This window comes from Parasteatoda tepidariorum, chromosome 9 (assembly GCF_043381705.1).
Source record: "Parasteatoda tepidariorum isolate YZ-2023 chromosome 9, CAS_Ptep_4.0, whole genome shotgun sequence".
Classification (NCBI taxonomy): Eukaryota; Metazoa; Arthropoda; class Arachnida; order Araneae; family Theridiidae; genus Parasteatoda; species Parasteatoda tepidariorum.
Window position 1 is genome coordinate 84,043,272 of NC_092212.1, and position 19,202 is coordinate 84,062,473.

A 19,202-nucleotide genomic window follows, 5' to 3' on the forward strand; every position below is an offset into this window, starting at 1 on the left:
CAATATATATGAATTTAAAGTTTTGCTGGGATCACAAGTTTTTTAAGAGGCTACTGCTATGAATACAATTACATGCTTTGAATTCACGCTAGAATAAATAGATAAAAATTATCAATAACTTAAGCTGTCCTACATTTTAAAATCTAAAACTATTTATTCTACATAAGAAATTGATCCAACATTTCTTTCACTTAAGATGAAAATAAATCTTCCAAATGAACTTGAAGTACACATTAAAATTAAGATCATAGTTTAAAAATGAAAAAACGAAGTTATTTTGTTTTTATAACGCATCATTTATAAGCAATACCATGCACTTTTTTTATTGAACTAAAAAATCTTAAATATTCCGAGCTAGAAAATTTCGTCATATATTAACAATGTTTCTGTGGGTACCACTAAAATTTAACATTATAAAAATACGTTATATCAAATCCACATTTTTATTAAGCGATATTAAGGCGCAAATTTTTATACAGATAGCTTTAGACCATCTAAAATGGTTGGATTTAATTAGAAAATTTAAACGAAAGCAAGAACGTATTGGTTTTCGCAGCACAGCTATTGTAAGTGAACGGCAGATGGACACGTGTGACGTCAGTCCGTGAATAATCACGTGACTCCCCGTTTCAGGCGAAAACGAAAGTAAGCGTTTTTTGATTGAAAATAACTAAATAAATAGCCTTCTTAGAAAAGTAATAAAATGTTTTCTGGGAGTTTTGAGGGATTCTTAATGCATTAAAATTAAAAAAAATTTTGACTGTAATTGTCCATTATAATTTTGTGTTTCTTTTTGCGCCCTCCCATACCGAAGCTTTTCTCGTAAAACGTATAAAACCCAAGAGTAAAAAAGAATGGAAGAAAAAAGAAAAAAATGAAGAAAGGTTTAAAAAAAATGTTGAAAGGGTAAAAAAAAAATGAAGAAAAAAGAAAAAAAACGAGAAGGGGTTAAAAAAATGAAGAAAAAGTGAAAAAAATGAACAAAGGATTTAAAAAATGAAGAAATGTTTTGAAAAAATGAAGAAAGGGAGAAAAAAATGAAGAAAAAGTTATAAAAAAAATGAAGAAAAAACTGAAGAAAGGGCTTAAAAAATGGAAGGAAAAAAATGAAGGAAAACGAATTAAAATCTTTGGATTTAAATTTGTAAAAAATGACCTTTTTCTTGTCCTGTACTTTATTTAAGGCACATCTAAATGGAAATAGTTTACGTTAAAATTAGAATGGCATGCTTTTAAATTTTCTGATTTTTGTTGTCACTGCAAAAAATATTATTATTATTTTTTTTTTTGGTGACAGTATACATAAAGACTTGTTCTATACAATAATTCAAAATGCGTAAATTAGATCTTACCATCTTCAACTTCTTCCGGTAACACCACATGGTGATCCTGAAAGAAAAAAAAACCCACTCAAATCAGTTATAAACTAAATAATTTGTTCATAATCTGACATGAAATGCAATAAATTTTTAGCAAAATATTTTTCCAAATAATTACACGCGGTGCAAAAATTATTACAATTTCACCAAGAATTTAAGAAGAGATAGGATTTAAAACGATTTATAATCGGTCAAATTAAAATCAATCACCATCAGCAACGGTGATTATTTATTTTTAATGAAAAAAAAAGCGATTTTCATGTACTCTATAACTTTCGTAAGGGATGTTTATAGGAAGCAATTTATATCAGTGTTTATATCTTTTTACTATATGGCAGCAATCAATTTAGTATCTTAATTATGGTTGTGAAGACGTATTCCATGATAAATCTGTCATTCCTGTATCTAACTATAATTTCAGATAAGATATTTTGTAAACGTATTAGCCCTAGTTTATGCACACAAACAAAGAAGCATTTTCCTCCTTTGCTTTATATAGCTGCTGAATTACGATTTATATAAAACGACTGATTTTAGTGACACGCAATTTTCCTGATGAATTTGCGCATTGGTTCGTAATTAAACTTTTCTTATTCCGATTTACACTGCTGATCATTTATGCTACAAGTACGTCCAAGGCGAAATTATAATAAACGAAATAGACACATGGTTTCAGATAGCTTTAAGATGCGTTTTAACAAGTTTATATTAACCGTAAAGTTTGAAGTTTCCAAATAAGCTTGCACAATAATAAAATAAGTTAAATAAGCTTGCATAATAATAAAATAAGCCAGATGAGTTTGCAAAATTCGAAACTCGAGTTTCGTAACAATTGTTACGAAACTCGAGTTTCGAATATTTTTTGTTTTATTACGAAAGCTAATAAAAAGTAATTTCTAATTTCCTTATTAGAATATTTACACGACTTTCTAAACTATTTGGGGACCGCATTCGATGGTTTAAAGCAGTGATTATCAAACTTATTTCTTTTACCGCCCCCTTTGAAAATCAATTATTTTTCAGCGCCCCCCATTTTTTATACACCCCTAAAACTTAAAAACCACAATTTCATTACTTTAATTAATTTATATANTAGAGCTTGACTGAGAAGTACAGGCGACTTGTACACGATACTGACTACATTGCCACAAACCTGCCATCAGTCTCAAAATTGTGGAATCTTAACCTAAATGAACTCTCTGGCTCACAACGGGCGGTGAAGGAAATGCTTTTAGGAACGCTGTTATTTTATTTTATTTTATAACCGTCGTTGAACAGCCGACCCAATTTTAGGGTTTACGACTACTAATGTTCAACTCCGTAGACTAGTAATTTTGAAACCAATCCAGAAGACAAGGGAACCCCTGGATCAAGTATTAGGAGAAATTTGCCTTCGTGGTTTGATAGAACTAACCCGCATTTGCGTTACATGGAGAGGAAGACTACGAGAACTTCCCACGGTTAGCTTAACGGCAAGGAGACTAACCCATGATCCGTCTACCACTGAATATATTTCACGTCAGCACTGTGGTTAGTGCAAGCCGGATATGGAATTTCTATCGACAAACCATTGTTGGGATTCGAACCCGGTTCACCTAATTGGTAGGCCAGTTAATTCACCCCTGTTAAATAGCAAAATTAAGCTAATATCTCTTGTTGGTGTTATCTTTATATTTTAAAGTAAGTCTAACAGGTGGCCGAGCGGTTAGCTTGCCTGACTGCGAAGCCAACAGTTGCGGGTTCGAATCCTACTCAGGGCATGGATGTTTTTCTCTGTGTTGTCCTCTGTTGTGTGTGAATGTGGCCCACCCTATGAACGAGTATCTGTAGCAGTGTAGCGTGTAGGTAATGTTACTCGTCTCCGTGACTTTGGTTACTAGGTGCTCACCAGGCAACGAAAAATAAGCAACACTTCTGCCATCTTCCATGGAGAAGAACGATAAGTTCAGAGCCTGCCGTTAAGAAAAAATCTTTTCGATGGGGTGGGGAAAAAAAGAATCGGGAGCAGTTTACTTCGTAACAATGCGTAATGGCTAGTCCGAAAATAAATAAACAAAAATAAGACAAAATAATGAAAAATAATAATTTGAATCAAGTCCCTTCAAGAGAATACAAATTGAAGTTTTAAACGATTTATAAGAATCGGAGGCTGGAATTGTTCCTGGATTCAGTTTTAGGGTAACTAGCTCAAATGATTTTGGAGTTAAAAAAGATAGAGAAGTTTTAACTCTATAATCATGATTTGTTCAACAAATTTAAATTTAGTTACTAAATTTAACTTAAAGAGGGAAAAAAACTATAAAGAAAGAGATCCCTTAAGGAAAAATTGAGGTATTTTTGAGGCATAAATGAGGCATTTTTAAAGGTATAAAGGAGGCTGTTATTTAAATACGTCGTTAGGTTGAAAAGGGTACAAATGAATACCTGAAAATCAACCTCAAATATACCTCCAGAGGTATATATGTATCAACCTTGTATACCTTAGAATTCAGTTTGGTTGATATGAAGTGAATTTAAAACGATCTCAAAATTAGCTTAGGTATAAATAAAATGACTACATACACCTCCATAAATACCTCACTCCCTTAAGTTGAAATAAGGTAAATTTTTTTTATACCTCATAAATACTTCTTTTGTTATAGGTGCCAGAAAAACAACCTGTATACCTTGAAAATCACCTTATCAATCTGGTTGATTTGAAGTGAATTTTTTCTACACCTCAATTACAACCTTTATGAGGTATAAATTTTATGGTTGTTTTCTCAGCAACCTCAAATATACATCATATATATATACCTCAAAACAAACTCGATACCACAAAAATACCTCAAATATACCTTTAATTTCCTTAAGGGATTTCAGCAAACAAATACAGATGATATTGTGACATAGAAAATATTGTATAAATAAAAGACATTTATTTCGTCAACACATTTAAAATTTAGTCGTTAGAAATAACTCAAAGATCTTCTCAAAATAGTTTCTTTTCGGCATAAATATTTTCAGAATTTTCGAACGTCAGTTTCACATTTAAACATTGGCATATTACATTTTATTTTCTTTCTAGTATACAAGTGAAGGTTTTGAGAAATATTTTTCCCATAGGTAGTGAACTATAGCCAGGGGTCTGTTTAGAAGAAATTTGGGTCCGTTAACGGACCCTTCACAAAGTGTTTTAACTTGAAAACGGACCCTTCACAAAATATTTTAACTTAAAAACGGACCCTTCACAAAATGATTTTTCTTTTAATCGGACCCTTCACAAATTTGTTTATCTTCATTATTATTTTGTTAATCGAATAAACCCTTTCCAGGGCAGAAAACAAGAAAGATGGATGTAAACGAATTAAGTTTTGTCTTCGGCAGACGATTCTTCCATTATTCGTCCGAAATTAATATTCTGCGTTCAGCAGTATAGGCTAAATACCAAATATTTGTATGTTATATCTCTAATTTAGAAGCAGCAATTGTAGTTTATTTTTTAAAATTTAATTTTTTTAATTATAATTTTACAGTGTTGAGCATAATCTTGTATATCTTTACAATTTAAAAACTCCTTGAAAATTTTTTTTTTGCAATAACGGACCCTATTTGCACAAATTCATGAAAGCGGACCCTGGTTGAAAGAATGTGAGTAATTTTTTCACAATTTCACGAAAAACGGACCCTTCACAAAATGTCTGGACAGACCCCTGATAGCAGAGATATTTAGAATAGAAATTTTACGAAAAACATAAGAACATGGTCATTTGCTTATAAGTCCTGTTTTTTCTTTTCTTAATTTATAGTCATCGAAATAGAAAAATTGCAATATTTTCTAGTTATGATTGACATTAAATAAACTTCAAATGTTATGTATTATGTTTACTCATAATTTTGAATGGTAATAGGCATTTAATTCATCAATTTATTAATTTTTTCATTCATGCATTTAATTAGTTCATGTACAGTTAAAATGTATTTTTTACTTAATTTAAAAAGGGATTTTTGAATAAAAAAATAAACTGAACATTTTAGAACAAAAAAGTTTTTAATTGATTTATATCAATGAGGCACGTTTCATTGTGTATTAGTAATACTTATTTAAATTTTAAGGAAATCAATAATCTGTGCAAAAATTTCAATAGGGATTGTTCCTTTTTAAGAAGACTAACGCACGTTTAGGGAATTTTCTAAAATTTACAAAAACAAGGAGAATTTTTATTAATATAGTAGACCATATGAAATGGTCAAAAACCAGTAGTTTATTGGAAAATCCAACAGAGTTGGCAGCTCTGTTAATACATTAACCTTGATTACGGACTTGGTAATATACTAGGAAATAACTACAAACCATGCATTTAGTCAAGCCAAAATTACAAGCAATGTACTAGGAAATATATTTCCAGAAACTATGGAAAATCCTTAATGGTAACCCATGTACCAATAACAATATTATTTTATTTCAAATAGTAAGCAAATATTAATGTACAATTTTTTTCTTCAAATTTTAATCCTTTTCCTTTACACATTTATACACTGGTATAAGAAATTAAGAGAATTTTTCGACTTGGTCGATTATTTTTAAAACTACCGGGTCGATTTTAATGAAATTCGATATGTGCATACATTGATACAATACAAAACAAATAACCATTCAGCAAATGTAATACACACTCAAGATCTTGCGTAACACTCGTTGGAGTCGGAAGGTATGAAACAGCGGTTGCAGAATAAACAAACAAAAAAAAAAATGGTCCCCTCTTACAGATATATCGGCCTTGCAGCGTGATTTCATACTTGAAATAAGGCAGTTTATTATTTCCCGTTGCAATGGTCCTGAATTGTCCTGTGGCGATTTCATACCTTCCGACTCCAACGAGTGTTACTCACGATCATGCGTGTGTATTACAATTGTTGAATGATTATTTGGTTTGTATTGTATCAATGTATGTACATATCAAATTTCATTAAAATCGGCCCAGTAGTTCTAGAAATAATCGACCACGTCTGCAAATTTTCCTAATTTTCTACACCAGTCTAAAATGAAAAATGTTATTTATTAGTAATTTTCACAGACATTTTCTCTAAACGACTGATTCCATGAAAAGAAACGTATTATAAATTTCGAAGACAATTAATACAAGCTGACTCCAACGAGTGTTACTCACGATCATGCGTGCGTATTATAATAGTTATTTGTTTCGTATTGTATCAATGTATGTACATATCAAATTTCATTAAAATCGGCCCAGTAGTTCTAGAAATAATCGACCAGGTCTGCAAATTTTCCTAATTTTCTACACCAGTCTAAAATGAAAAATGTTATTTATTAGTAATTTTCACAGACATTTTCTCTAAACGACTGATTCCATGAAAAGAAACGTATTATAAATTTCGAAGAAAATTAATATAAGCTGACTCCAACGAGTGTTACGCACGATCATGCGTGCGTATTACAATGGTTATTTGTTTTGTATTGTATCAATGTATGTACACATATCAAATTTCATTAAAATCGGTCCAGTAGTTCTAGAGATAATCGACCAAGTCTGCAAATTCTCTTCATGTTTTACACCAGTGTATAATGAAAAATTTCTATTTATTAGTAATTTTCGCAGACATTTTTTCTAAACAACTGATTCCATGAAAAGAAACGTATTATAAATTTCGAAGAAAATCAATACAAACTTTTTCATTCGAATTCCAGACACACAGACTGTCAAAATCAATTTGAAAATATTTTTATGACATTTATGTCGCTCAAATCCATTTCTCGTTAAACTAGTTCACCTCTGATCGGCATGACAGGAATCCTAATGATTAACTCTCACAAAGGTATCTCACTAAAACCCCATAAATGTCCATCGAATATCTTACCTGGCGCCTACCTAAGAGTTCACATCACAGGTAGGCCTTATTTTATGCTGATCACGTCACTAGATGTAAGGAGAAGGAAAAATTTGGGCAATAGTATTTTTTCAAGGCTTCGGGCGCCAGAAAAATAAAAGATTAAAATTATATTTGGGAACTGAAGTGAAAACACAGGCCCCCGTGGCAGAATCTTTTCGAGCTATCTGCGACAAAACTGTCTAGCACTCATATCTTTCCGCAAGATACTTTGAATAATAACAATCATATATGTTACTAATTTAATTAATAGTTAATAATTAACTATTAATAATTACTAATTTAATAAATAATTTTAAAAAAACTATGACTTTTTTAATTGAACATGTAATAATTTTTCATTCGGATAATATGGGTGATATTCTCGCATTTTGTAAATAATCATTACAATAAAAAAATAATTAAAAATCATGAAAACCGTTGTTGAAAAAAAAAGAAAAAGATCGACGACGAAATCACACGAATGGAATTCCTCAAAAAGGGGTTACTCAAATGCATAAATAATTGTAATAATAATAATATGCATAAGTAATATCGGATTTAAAAACTATAGAGAAATCAATAGCAATAACTACCAAAAATTCGATAGAATCATTGCCTAAAAAAAGTAAATACTCAAATGCAAGATTCGAACTTTCCATATTCAGGGGTCTGTTTAGAAGAAATTTGGGTATAAGTATAGGCTAAATATCAAATATTTGCATGTTGCATCGCTAATTTAGTAGCTGCAATTGCTATTTATTTTTTAAAACTTAATTTTTTTAATTATAATTTTACAGTGTTGAGCATAATCTTGTATGTCTTTACAATTTAAAATTTCCCTGAAAAAGTTTCTTGCAATAACAGGACCCTATTTGCACAAATTCACAAAAGCAGGACCCTGGTTGAAAGAATGTGACTTGACGCTTATTTTCTATTCACAAATTGAGAGTAATTTTTTCACAATTTTACAAAAACGGAACTTTCACAAAATGTCTGGTCAGACCCCTGATTGCATTTACATTTCAATTTTTCTAATTGCTTTTTCTTATTTGTTTATCCATTATTTGGGCTGGGGCCATGGGGCACAGTCAGTTTTTGGTATAGCGACTAACGACAGAAAGGCTCCTGTATGTTGGCAGGCAGTGTGTCCCCTGATGAAGTGCTGTCTTGCTAACACACTATATCTTAAAATAATCTTCGTTTTCTGCTAGAATTGTATTTCTGACTTTCTAAATTAAAGTACGACACATTTGGTTTCAGCTGATTTTAGCGCTTTTCCATTTTGATTTATTTCTTATTTTGTCTTTTTATGAATTTGTGTATATCAGTTTCATTCCTTGATTAGAATTAACTAACTTAGGGTACACTTTGTATTGGGGTTTTGCTTACTAAAAAGAGTATTTTGTTTACAGGGGTCTGTCCAGACATTTTGTGAAAATCTAAATTAAAGTACGACACATTTGGTTTTAGCTGCTTTTAGCGCTCTTCCATTTTGATTTATTACTTATTTTGTCTTTTTATGTATTTGTGTATATCAGTTTCATTCCTTGATTATAATTAACTAACTTAGGGTACACTTTGTATTGGGGTTTTGCTTACTAAAAAGAGTACTTTGTTTACATCCCTTGGAATGCATAAACAAAACCTGAAGCAATCAATGCAAAAGAATTTAGTAATTTTGTTGTTGTTTGAGTTTGTAAGCTCTCAAAACATTTTTTTAAAACCAAAATGTAAATATTTTAATCAAAATGGTGTTCTAGTTCGGTTTCCATATAACTTTTATTTATTTACGAACATCAACTATTCAAATATAAAAAACTCATCAGTTCACGTACATAATTACCAACCCAATAAGGATCAGTCAATATGAAGGAATTTTCAAAGATGATTAAGCTTGATAAAAGAAAGAGCTATCTTTTAACATTGCTGGTAAAAACTTTTAAGCTCAATGAAAACACAATATTTCCTTAATCTTTAGGTTTAAAGAGGTGTGTGTGTGGGGGGGGGGTTAATTATGCGTCAAGGGTGTTGCTTTATCTTCAGAAAGAAAGAAAAACGTAGTTTATGAAGGAAAAAAAAAACTTTAATTAACTTTAAGAGTAATTAACTTAATTACCATTACCCGAAGTTTTAATTTACGAAAGGTGGGAAAGTTTCTGAAAGAAGTTAAAAAGAGATGAAAATTATGATTAGAAGAGAAGGTGTAAAAATGGGCACAGGTGTAATTATGGGCACCCCTCCCTGGTAGCTATGGGAGGTACTGAAAACTGGCGGCAAGGACTGTATATGGCGCCAGTTGCTAATATAAGATTGTACAGAGCAGTTGAAACCATTTTTTCAAGTAGTGTAGATGCAGCGTGAGTTATTGTGTAAATTGGTGTTTATTCTGGACTGCAAACTTTTGAGAGGTATGTGAAATCGTTTTCTTTCCATGTACTTATGTTCAGTTAAAAATAATTTGACTGTGATATCCGGAAAGCGGAGATCTTAAGCTACTTTTTGGAGCACACCTTTAGTCACGCACTCTTTTAGGTTACTTGTGATAGTGGCCATCCTTCTTAGGTGGGGTTGGTGTAAATATGGGCCCCCATTTACAGGGTGCCCATAATTACACCAACTTTTTTTTAGTGGAGTTTAGCACATCAGGCTCTAGTTATGCCAATTGATAAGGCAGCTGAAATACCTCAATGTTCCCCGACAACTTCAAGTGCAATTTCTCCGTTCGACATATCTCCTGTTCCCAACATTAAGAAGATAACCACTANATCAACTACAACTACTTTGTTACAAATGTATATCAACTACAACTACTTTGTTACAAATGTATATCAACTACAACTACTTTGTTACAAATGTATATCAACTACAACTACTTTGTTACAAATGTATATCAACTACAACTACTTTGTTACAAAATGTATATCAACTACAACTACTTTGTTACAAATGTATATCAACTACAACTACTTTGTTTATAGTGACTGCAAACTACTTTGGAGTTGTAGTAATTACTTACCACTATAAGGAGACGAACTTACATTGAATGTAAGGGAATAATTAAGAAATATTTATTTAAATTTTCATGAACCAGGTTGTTATTCAAAAGAAAGTTTTTTTCCGAATTTATACATTTGATCTTCAACTTTTTCTGTCTTTCTCGACAGCGAATTTAAGAAATGCGAAATTATCAAATAGTTTCAATTTTTTAATTGTTTAATGCTAATAATTTCCTCTAAGAAATAAAGTACATCGAAAATAAGTTTCCTTCTTTGGAAATTACATGAATGTTTCAAAAGTGTGCACTCGCATGTTAAAGTGTGACCTGAGAGATTGATTATCTGCTTTTCTCAATGGCTACTTTAAATATTAGTCATACGTGATTTTTAAATACGTAATTTCTGTTAACGCTTAGCAGCAGCCACGGCTATTTTCATTGCATCCACTGACGAAACCGCGAAGATTTGTAGGGGAGAGTGGGGTCAATTGTAACAGGGTACGATTGTAACAGAGCAAACATTTCGCGTTTCGGGTTCTAGATTTGGTTCCTAGGTGGCGCACAAGGTGTATTTAATAAATCTACATGTACCCCCTGCTGGCAACCATTTTTATGTACTTTTGAAAGAGTCACATCACAAAAGATGTTTTCACACTACGTAAGTACATTTTTTGGTATTAGAATATTACATTGTAACAAAGTAATTTTGTTTAAACAAATAAAAATTATTAACCGAATATGTAAGTGGACACCTTTATTAACATTTCAATAAAAAAAATTAGTTTTGTTAATTAACAAGCATTGTTTTTAACAAATGAAGCTGAAATGGCGTCTTGGGGACGATTGTAACAGATAAAGATAAATAATCTTATGTTTACAAACTATTACTTAACTCTCTAAGAACCACCAATAGTTTCCTATATCATTTATATTACGTTGCATGCGCATTATTTTATTTGTCACCTTTCACAGCATAAATTAAAAAACTTTAACCCCCTAAAGTTAAAAATTTAACACCTTAGGTCTCTGCTCATTATTATTTTTACTCCTAAAATATCACTACTATTTTGATCAATAAAAAAATATATTGAAGCAAAATTTATATGTATAATTAACTATGTTTTAGTTGAATTTATGAACTGTTACAATTGACCCCGTAAGTGGGGACAATTGTAACAAGTGCACGACTGTCAAAAATTGTTAATAACTAATATAATAACATTTAAAATAATGTATTTTTTTTCTAGTAGAGGATAGTCTACTTTACTCGTCTGTCAATTAATACTATTAATATATTGGATTTCTTGTTAGTTAAAAATAGTTAAGTAAAAAATGTTACAATTGACTCCACTCTCCCCTACTCATCGAAAAATTAGTTGCGTTAGAACCGTGTTTCTTTACTGAACTATCGTCAAAAGTAGTTTCTAGGAATCGCTACAAACTGCTGCTGTTTTGTTACAACTCACTACACTGCTTTTTTTTGTTTTTGTTTTTTTGTTGAAAAAGTAGCTCACGCCACTACTAACTACGAAAAAAAAGTAGCGACTATAGTAATTTCACTATTTGAAGTGAGCTACTTTCGACCACCGCTTATCATATTTGAAATCATCATTTTGTTCTGTAAATAGCCATTGAAAAAGGATTGTCAGTCTTCACAAGAAGTGCGATAAAGTAGTGTCAGTGTTACCGTGAATTGCCTAAGAAAATCAAGAGAATGTCGACTTTTACCGGTGAATATCAGCAATCACATAGTCGCTTTGGTGAATGTCCCAAATATTTGTTATATCCGATTTGATATTAATTTATTCCTTGATATTATTATATATTTATTCGATATTTTAATATCTGTTGAGGATAGATTAGGAGAAACATCAGTGTTCGAAATACCGGTTAAATGCATATTGAGCAGTGATACTTGACCTTAAAAAAACATTGATTTAGGGTATACCGGGCATTGCCAGTGAACCTTAAAAAACATTGATAATTGAATGTTTATTTTACGTTTCATTCTTTAATGAACTTTTTTTTAAATAAAATATCAATACAGTGTAAAATCCATCAGTTTTATGTTAGCTTCTTCTTCATTAATCTATAGTATGAACACAATCTATGCTTCGTAAATCCATGGCTTAATTGCGGAATTCAGATAAATTTTCGCAATTACAATGGAAAAATTTGGGCAATCAAAAGCCTGTATTTTGACCTATCTCAAAATTCGATATGTTTACAAAAATACAGGCTTCTGTTTGGCTTAATTGTGCCCTCATAATTGCGAAAATAATTTAGAAGAATTCCGCCTTAATGTCAGCAAGGAATCTGAATTTTTTGCAGCTAGGTGACAAAGTTAACAATCAGAAAAATATATTTGCAGGGGTCTGTCCAGACATTTCGTGAAAGGTCCGTTTTTTTAAAATTGCGAAAAAATTACTCGCAATTTGTGAATATAAAATAAACGTCAAGTCACATTCTTTCAACCAGGGTCCTGCTTTTGTGAATTTGTGCAAATAGGGTCATGTTATTGCAAAAAACTTTTTCAAGGAGTTTTTAAATTGTTAAGACATACAAGATTATGCTCAACACTGTAAAATTATAATTAAAAAAATTAAATTTCAAAAAATAAACAGCAATTGCAGCTACTAAATTAGCGATNCATCGTCTTTCTTCCCCCCCCCCCCGGGAAAGGTTTATTCGATTAACAAAACATTAATGAAGATAAACAAACGGACCCAAATTTCCTCTAAACAGACCCCTGATTTGCCATGATGCATATAGAATTGTTAGAAAATCAATAAAATGGACAGAATAATATGTCAAGTGATCATCGGAAGGAGGGGACTTTATAGATATTTTAGGTTCTAATCAATTTTCATGTAATATATCTATATTAACGAGGCAAAGAAGTTTTTTCCCCTAAAGAAGTTTTTTCCCCAGGCCTCAATTAGGTTAAGTCTGACCCTGAAATACCTAGTTAATATGAAGATTAACTAAGTAATGTGCATATAAATAGCTTTCGACCGTAAGGGGTACGAAATACATGTTCTTATGCAGGGTGCGTAGCCAAAACTTTTAACAAAATATAAGCACCTTTTAAATACTAAAAAATATTTTTAAGCATCATATACAATAACAAAATGTAAAATTATTTTCTAAGACTTTACGTGACTAGTTTCTGACAAAACGGTATGACGAAATCGATTGTGGTTGAATGAGTAGTGAAAACGTTGAATAGAACAATGTGAAAACTGCGCATAATACGTGGCGAAAATCGACATGGTGAAGAAAAAAAATCTCATTTTTGAAAAGGGAAAATTAAGCACTTTTTAAAAACACCCAATGAAAAAAAGCACCTTTAAGTACTTTAAAAAAACGAAAATAAGCACCATGTTATGTCATACATTTACAGTGAGCAATTGATCGCCAATATTTTACAGGGTGCGTAGCCAAATTATTCAACAAAAAATAAGCACCTTTTAATCACTCAAAAAATATTTTTAATCACTTTTAAAAAAATATCATAATTAGGCAGTGTTGGAATGTTTTTGACAATTGACGGTTTTATCTTATTTTAACAGTCATGTCGAAAGAAGAAAAAAAGAACATCTCTTGGCATTGTTTTTGACAATTGTCAAAAATCATGAAATTTTGAATCATGAAAACGAATGGCGTTTTCATACGCTACGGACTAACAATACGCCGAAATAGATTGGGATTGAATTAATTTTGAAAACGTTGAACAGAACAATGTGAACTGTGTCTTTTTGCATTATTCGTTGCGAAAATGAGCATGGTAAAGGAAAAATCTCATTTTGTAAAAGGGAAAATTAAGCACTTTTTAAAAACACCCAATGAAAAAAAGCACCTTTAAGCACTTTTAAAAAACGCTACGCACCATGTTTTATGAACGACCAGCAGAAAGAGGCAACTTTCAATTCGAAGAGAAAAACTTTTTTTGAAAAATAAAATTCTAATAACGAGTGACACACTTAATATAATCGTGTCAAGTTCGTACAAGTGATAATTGAAACGAGTTCGCGAACGACAACTGAAAAAAATTCACTCTCACATCTTTCGTTTATCTTGGAAACTTTCAAAAACACTTCTAAGAGGGAATCCATCATAAGAAGAATTGATTAAAACGGAAGATATGATGACGGACGAAAGCTGGCGCCAACTTCTGCTTCTTATTGCTCTTTCTTGTCGAGAAATAAACATCGTGAGAAAGTTGTCTCTAATATTCTAGAAGTTTTAATAAAATAATTTACGACTTCCCAGAAAGAGTTTTATAGTTTTATTTCAGAACTTATGAGTTCAATACTGAAAAAAATATATATATCTAATGGATCTGGCAACTCTTAAAGATGGACGCCAATATTTCAAGAGCTTGAAACTTGTAGACCAGGGGTTTCCAACTCAATGAGGCCGGGGGCCGCAATTGAAAACACCAGTCAAATGGAGGGCCGCAATTTTATCAAAATTTTGTATAGGACTATTTTATGATTGAAGGAACATTAAATATTACTGTCAGATTTTTATCAAGTTGTGCAAAACAAAAGTATTGAATTACAAATTAAAATAAGAAGTGGGTTTTTAAAAATATTTCATTGCATATTAAAAAATTCTGGCTACAAAATTTACAAATGTAAATAATTTCGTCCAAAAATAAGTGGTTTCAAAAAGTTAAATCGGAGAATTTCTTCGTGAAAATATTTGATATGCACATGCTAAATTATATTCACAAAAAAAAAAAAAAAAAAAAAAAAAAAAAAAAAACGAAATAGAAAAGAGCAACACACACGATTATTTTTATTGAATAAATAATTTCTTGGATCCAAAACTTGAGAAATAAATTCTTTTGCACCGTTGGTAGGGTCACAAAAATGAAGAAATTAGGGTTTTTTTTAAAGAAAGAAAAGCATTTTAAACCCATATAGATTTTTTACGAAAATTTTTCGTAAAAAAATGACAACTAATATATTATAGTTCGCGGGTCACAAAAAAAGGCTTCGAGGGCTGGATGCGGCCCGCGGGCCACCAGTTGGTAACCACTGATCTAGAAACATGTTGACTGCTGCTTCATATTTGTATTTTTTGAAGCGAATGAAGTTTTGAATCAGGTAATATCTCACGGGCTCTTATGAGAAGAAACGACATTCATGTTTGTTTGTTTTTTATTGTTTTTTTTTTAAAAAGTCACTCAAAATTCGTCCGAATAATAAAACATTGTGGCTAAATAAAAATTCCTTGCATAATTATCCGGGATAAAACATTTGAAACTGACAAGAATTACTATAAAAAAGTAATAAACCTTGATTGGAATATGCAAGTGTAGAGGATATACCAATACAAAGAGTTCGAAACACTTTGATTGTACTTAAAATCTATTCAGGGTAAGACTAATTAGAAATTCTAATTTGTTCCAAAGTTATTGCAGTTTAATCGGATTTTTTTCACAATTCTTTTGCTTTACATTACATTTTATTTTGCTGCGCTGCTCAAATAAATAAATAAATAAATAAATAAATAAACAAATAAAATTTTTAAAAAAGTGAGCAAAAAAAATATTGCCCTGAATAATTTCGGTTTTAATAATCGGATTTTTACGTACTAAGAGTTAATTTTATCGGTTTCTGCGGGTGACCTCAAGCATGCTAATTTAGTGCTAATTATTAAACAAGTTACGAAATCAGACACAAAAACATACTTGCTGAATAAACATATATGTTTTAGATATTTGAATTCTTAACTTTCAAATTATAGGGAGTAGCCGCAATCAGCAAATTTTCGAAAAGTTTGAAAGGAAAGTTTTGTCTCCGTAATATTAATTTCACTTTTTCCGTTTTTAAACATCTCTTTAAAACTTGGGGAATTTAAAAAAAAATTGCACGCACTCATGAAGCCCATTTACTCAAAGAAAATTTCATGCAAACAATAATTTTAAATATTTATTATTTTTCATTATTTATCTAATTTAGAATGAAAAAAATTTGACGTTCAAAATTATTCTCTCCTGCTAACTTTAAGAAAGTTGCCCTTTTGAGTGTTGAAAAAATTTGTTTAAAAAAGTTGTTAATATTATTTCTCAAATTTAGCACAATCCAGAAAATATTACATACCCACCAATTCATAAGAACTTGTGCTGCTTATTTACGCTATAAACAAATCAAAATTACTGTTTCCTTTCTATTTTCGACAGTCAAGATTTATTAATATTATCCCTGTTATCTTCGCCCACAATAAATAGGAGATATGATTATTTCCAGGTCCTTAGTAAGGTCAATTCCAGAGTCGCTATGAAGCTGAATCAGTGTAAAATTTTATTTTCTCATGAAAAGATTAATGAGTAAGATATTGAGACAAGGCGGGACGAATTATCACTTCTACCCTAGAAGAAATATTATTTTCCTCATTCACAACCAACGAGGTTAATGATGTTAACATTAACTCAAAGAGACTTTTTGTTGCGACGGTGATTCACGTCGAAATGTTTTTATAAATTAAGATGCTTTATTTTTTTTTATTTCATTTGAAATGTAAGAGAAATAAAAATAATTAGAGCTGACAGAAGTTACTAGGAATTGTTAAGTGACTTTTATAGTAAATAATTAAGATCTATTTAGAAATAACATAAATATGGATATCATTTCTGTAAAAAAAGTTAAGATTTAAATTTAAAAATTTGATATTAGTTTAAAATAATAAGGCACTTTATTTATTTACGTCGCACTAGAGCTCCACAATGGGCTATTGGTGATGACCCGAAGACATGCCATCACAATTTTGCTCCTCTACAGAGCGGTCCTGCTTTGGTAGCCCGACGACCTGTGTGCGAACACTTTACTGTAGAACAGTTTAACGAGGGCCGATACCGTACACCCTCGGTCCCAAAGCAGGCTGATCCAAGTGGTCACCCATCAGCTTACTGACCGCAGCCAGTGATGCTTGACTTCGGTGTTCTACTGGGAACCGTGCCTAAGATTTTAATTAGCAATATATTTAAAAATAGGAATTATATTCATTCTCAAAATGCGTCTATTGTTCACTGCACGCCTCAGTTATTAAAATCGTAGAAGCTAAATATTCTCTTAACCAATTTTAAAACACTAAACATNAAAAAAAAAATTCAGAAAATTTTCTGTCATTTTGGCAATGTGTGTTAAAATTTCACTTATTTGGTGAAATAGTGTAAAAAGCTAATCTAAACCCTTTTGTGAGTTGACCGTCAGGGGAAACTGTAAGGGGTCAGCTTTTGACCATTTCTTTCATCTGTTCATTGAAAACAGGTATGTTAGTTGAAAAGTTGCTCTTCCAGTCGCAATAGTGAGCATTTGAATAAATGAATGCTCTGAAATATGCTTTGATCCTTTATTTATGATCTTTGATCTTTAAGGGTAGTAAATAAATTTTTAAGTGATCAAATAATTTTATTTTGTTAAAGTTTTCAAATTACATGTTCTCGTGTTCTGATATTTTATGAAATTATATTTATTAAACGCTTCACATGCATAACTAACGAAATAATTTTTTTTTAAAAAATTAGTTAAATATTAGAGTTATATGTATCAAATTGAAGTTCATTCAGGTTTAAACGCATTTCTTAAGATATTCATTTGCATATTTTCTGAATAAATTTTTTAAGTCAAGTAAAAAAAAAAAAATTAATTTATAACAGCGAAAAAGTAAACAATGACCCACCCCTTCTATAAGTTGGCCACTTGTCTAAGTTGACCACTAAAACAATGCACCACAAGTGGTCAACTTACACAAGTTTTACTGTACTTTATTTATTTACGTCGCACTAGAGCTGCACAATGGGCTATTGGTGATGGTCTGGGAAATAATCTTGAGGATGACCCGAAGACATGCCATCACAATTTTGATCCTCTACAGAGCTGTCCTGCTTTGGGACCTGTGTGCGAAGCTGAACACTTTACTGTAGAACAGTTTAACGAGGGCTGATACCGTACACCCTCGGTCCCAAAGCAGGCAAGTGGTCACCCATCATCTTACTGACCGCAGCCAGTGATGCTTGACTTCTACTGCGAAGCGCGTCTTTAAGATCAGTCCACTGTGGGACCATAATAAATAGAGTCAAATAATATATTGCAATATATAAAAGTTGAAAATTAGCACTTCTTCCCTAAAGACTTGCAGAAACTAATGATATTTCCAGTCTTTGAAGTCAATGCTGTAACATTAAGGATATGCCGACCGGGTTGTATGGTGATCAGGGAGCTGACCTCAAGTCAGAAAGATCCCGGGATTTAATCCCGGAAAAGTAAATTTACTATATGGTGAAGAAACTTTAAACTAATTCGATGCAAAATTTGCAATTTTTCGAGAAATCAAAGCGCAAAATTTTGTAGTCTATACACTTTTAGAGAGGTTTTTGAAAAGATTTTCGTGTTTGGTCATAGCTCAGTAAACAGTGAAAGGAAAGTGGGAGAACACTCCCGATTAAGGCGAGGCTTAACTGTAACAAAGTGGCATACCACATAAGCTTTTGAATAATTTAAAAGTCGTAGTGAGTAAAATCCCTATAAATCGAATTTAATAAATCAAGAATCATATTAAAACTGATTAATTACAAGCCTTTAAAGACTATTAGAACCAAAAATAATATAATCTCACAAATTTTAAAATAATATATTATTGAATAAAACTTTTAGAACAAAAAGAAACAAGAAAACTAAAAATTAGATTACAAATCGCGAAGAAAATTAAAATTAATTCGTTTAACTATCTTTAATTACTGTAACAATCTTCTACATTTATCGATATAATTTATAGATTTTTATACACATATCGATTATAAAAGTAAAACATTTCAGTAGTTTATACATTTATAAAATAAAAAATTAAAACAAAGAAAAATTAAAATTTATTAACATTGGACGAAAAAACTAAAATTCTAACGTTTTGATTATCTACAAATACAATTCAATGCATTCACAGACATT

At 31.1% G+C, this 19,202-nt stretch overlaps 1 protein-coding gene across 2 annotated transcripts in view; it reads right to left on the reverse strand.

Annotated features, from left to right (window-relative positions):
• LOC107443004 (septin-9) overlaps positions 1-19,202 on the reverse strand; it is a 73,928-nt gene that overhangs the window by 45,684 nt on the left and 9,042 nt on the right. For both annotated transcript variants that reach the window (XM_071184832.1, XM_071184831.1), the window contains exon 2: positions 1,353-1,389. In XM_071184832.1, coding sequence (XP_071040933.1) covers positions 1,353-1,389 — 37 coding nt within the window. The remainder of the gene's footprint in view (positions 1-1,352; positions 1,390-19,202) is intronic.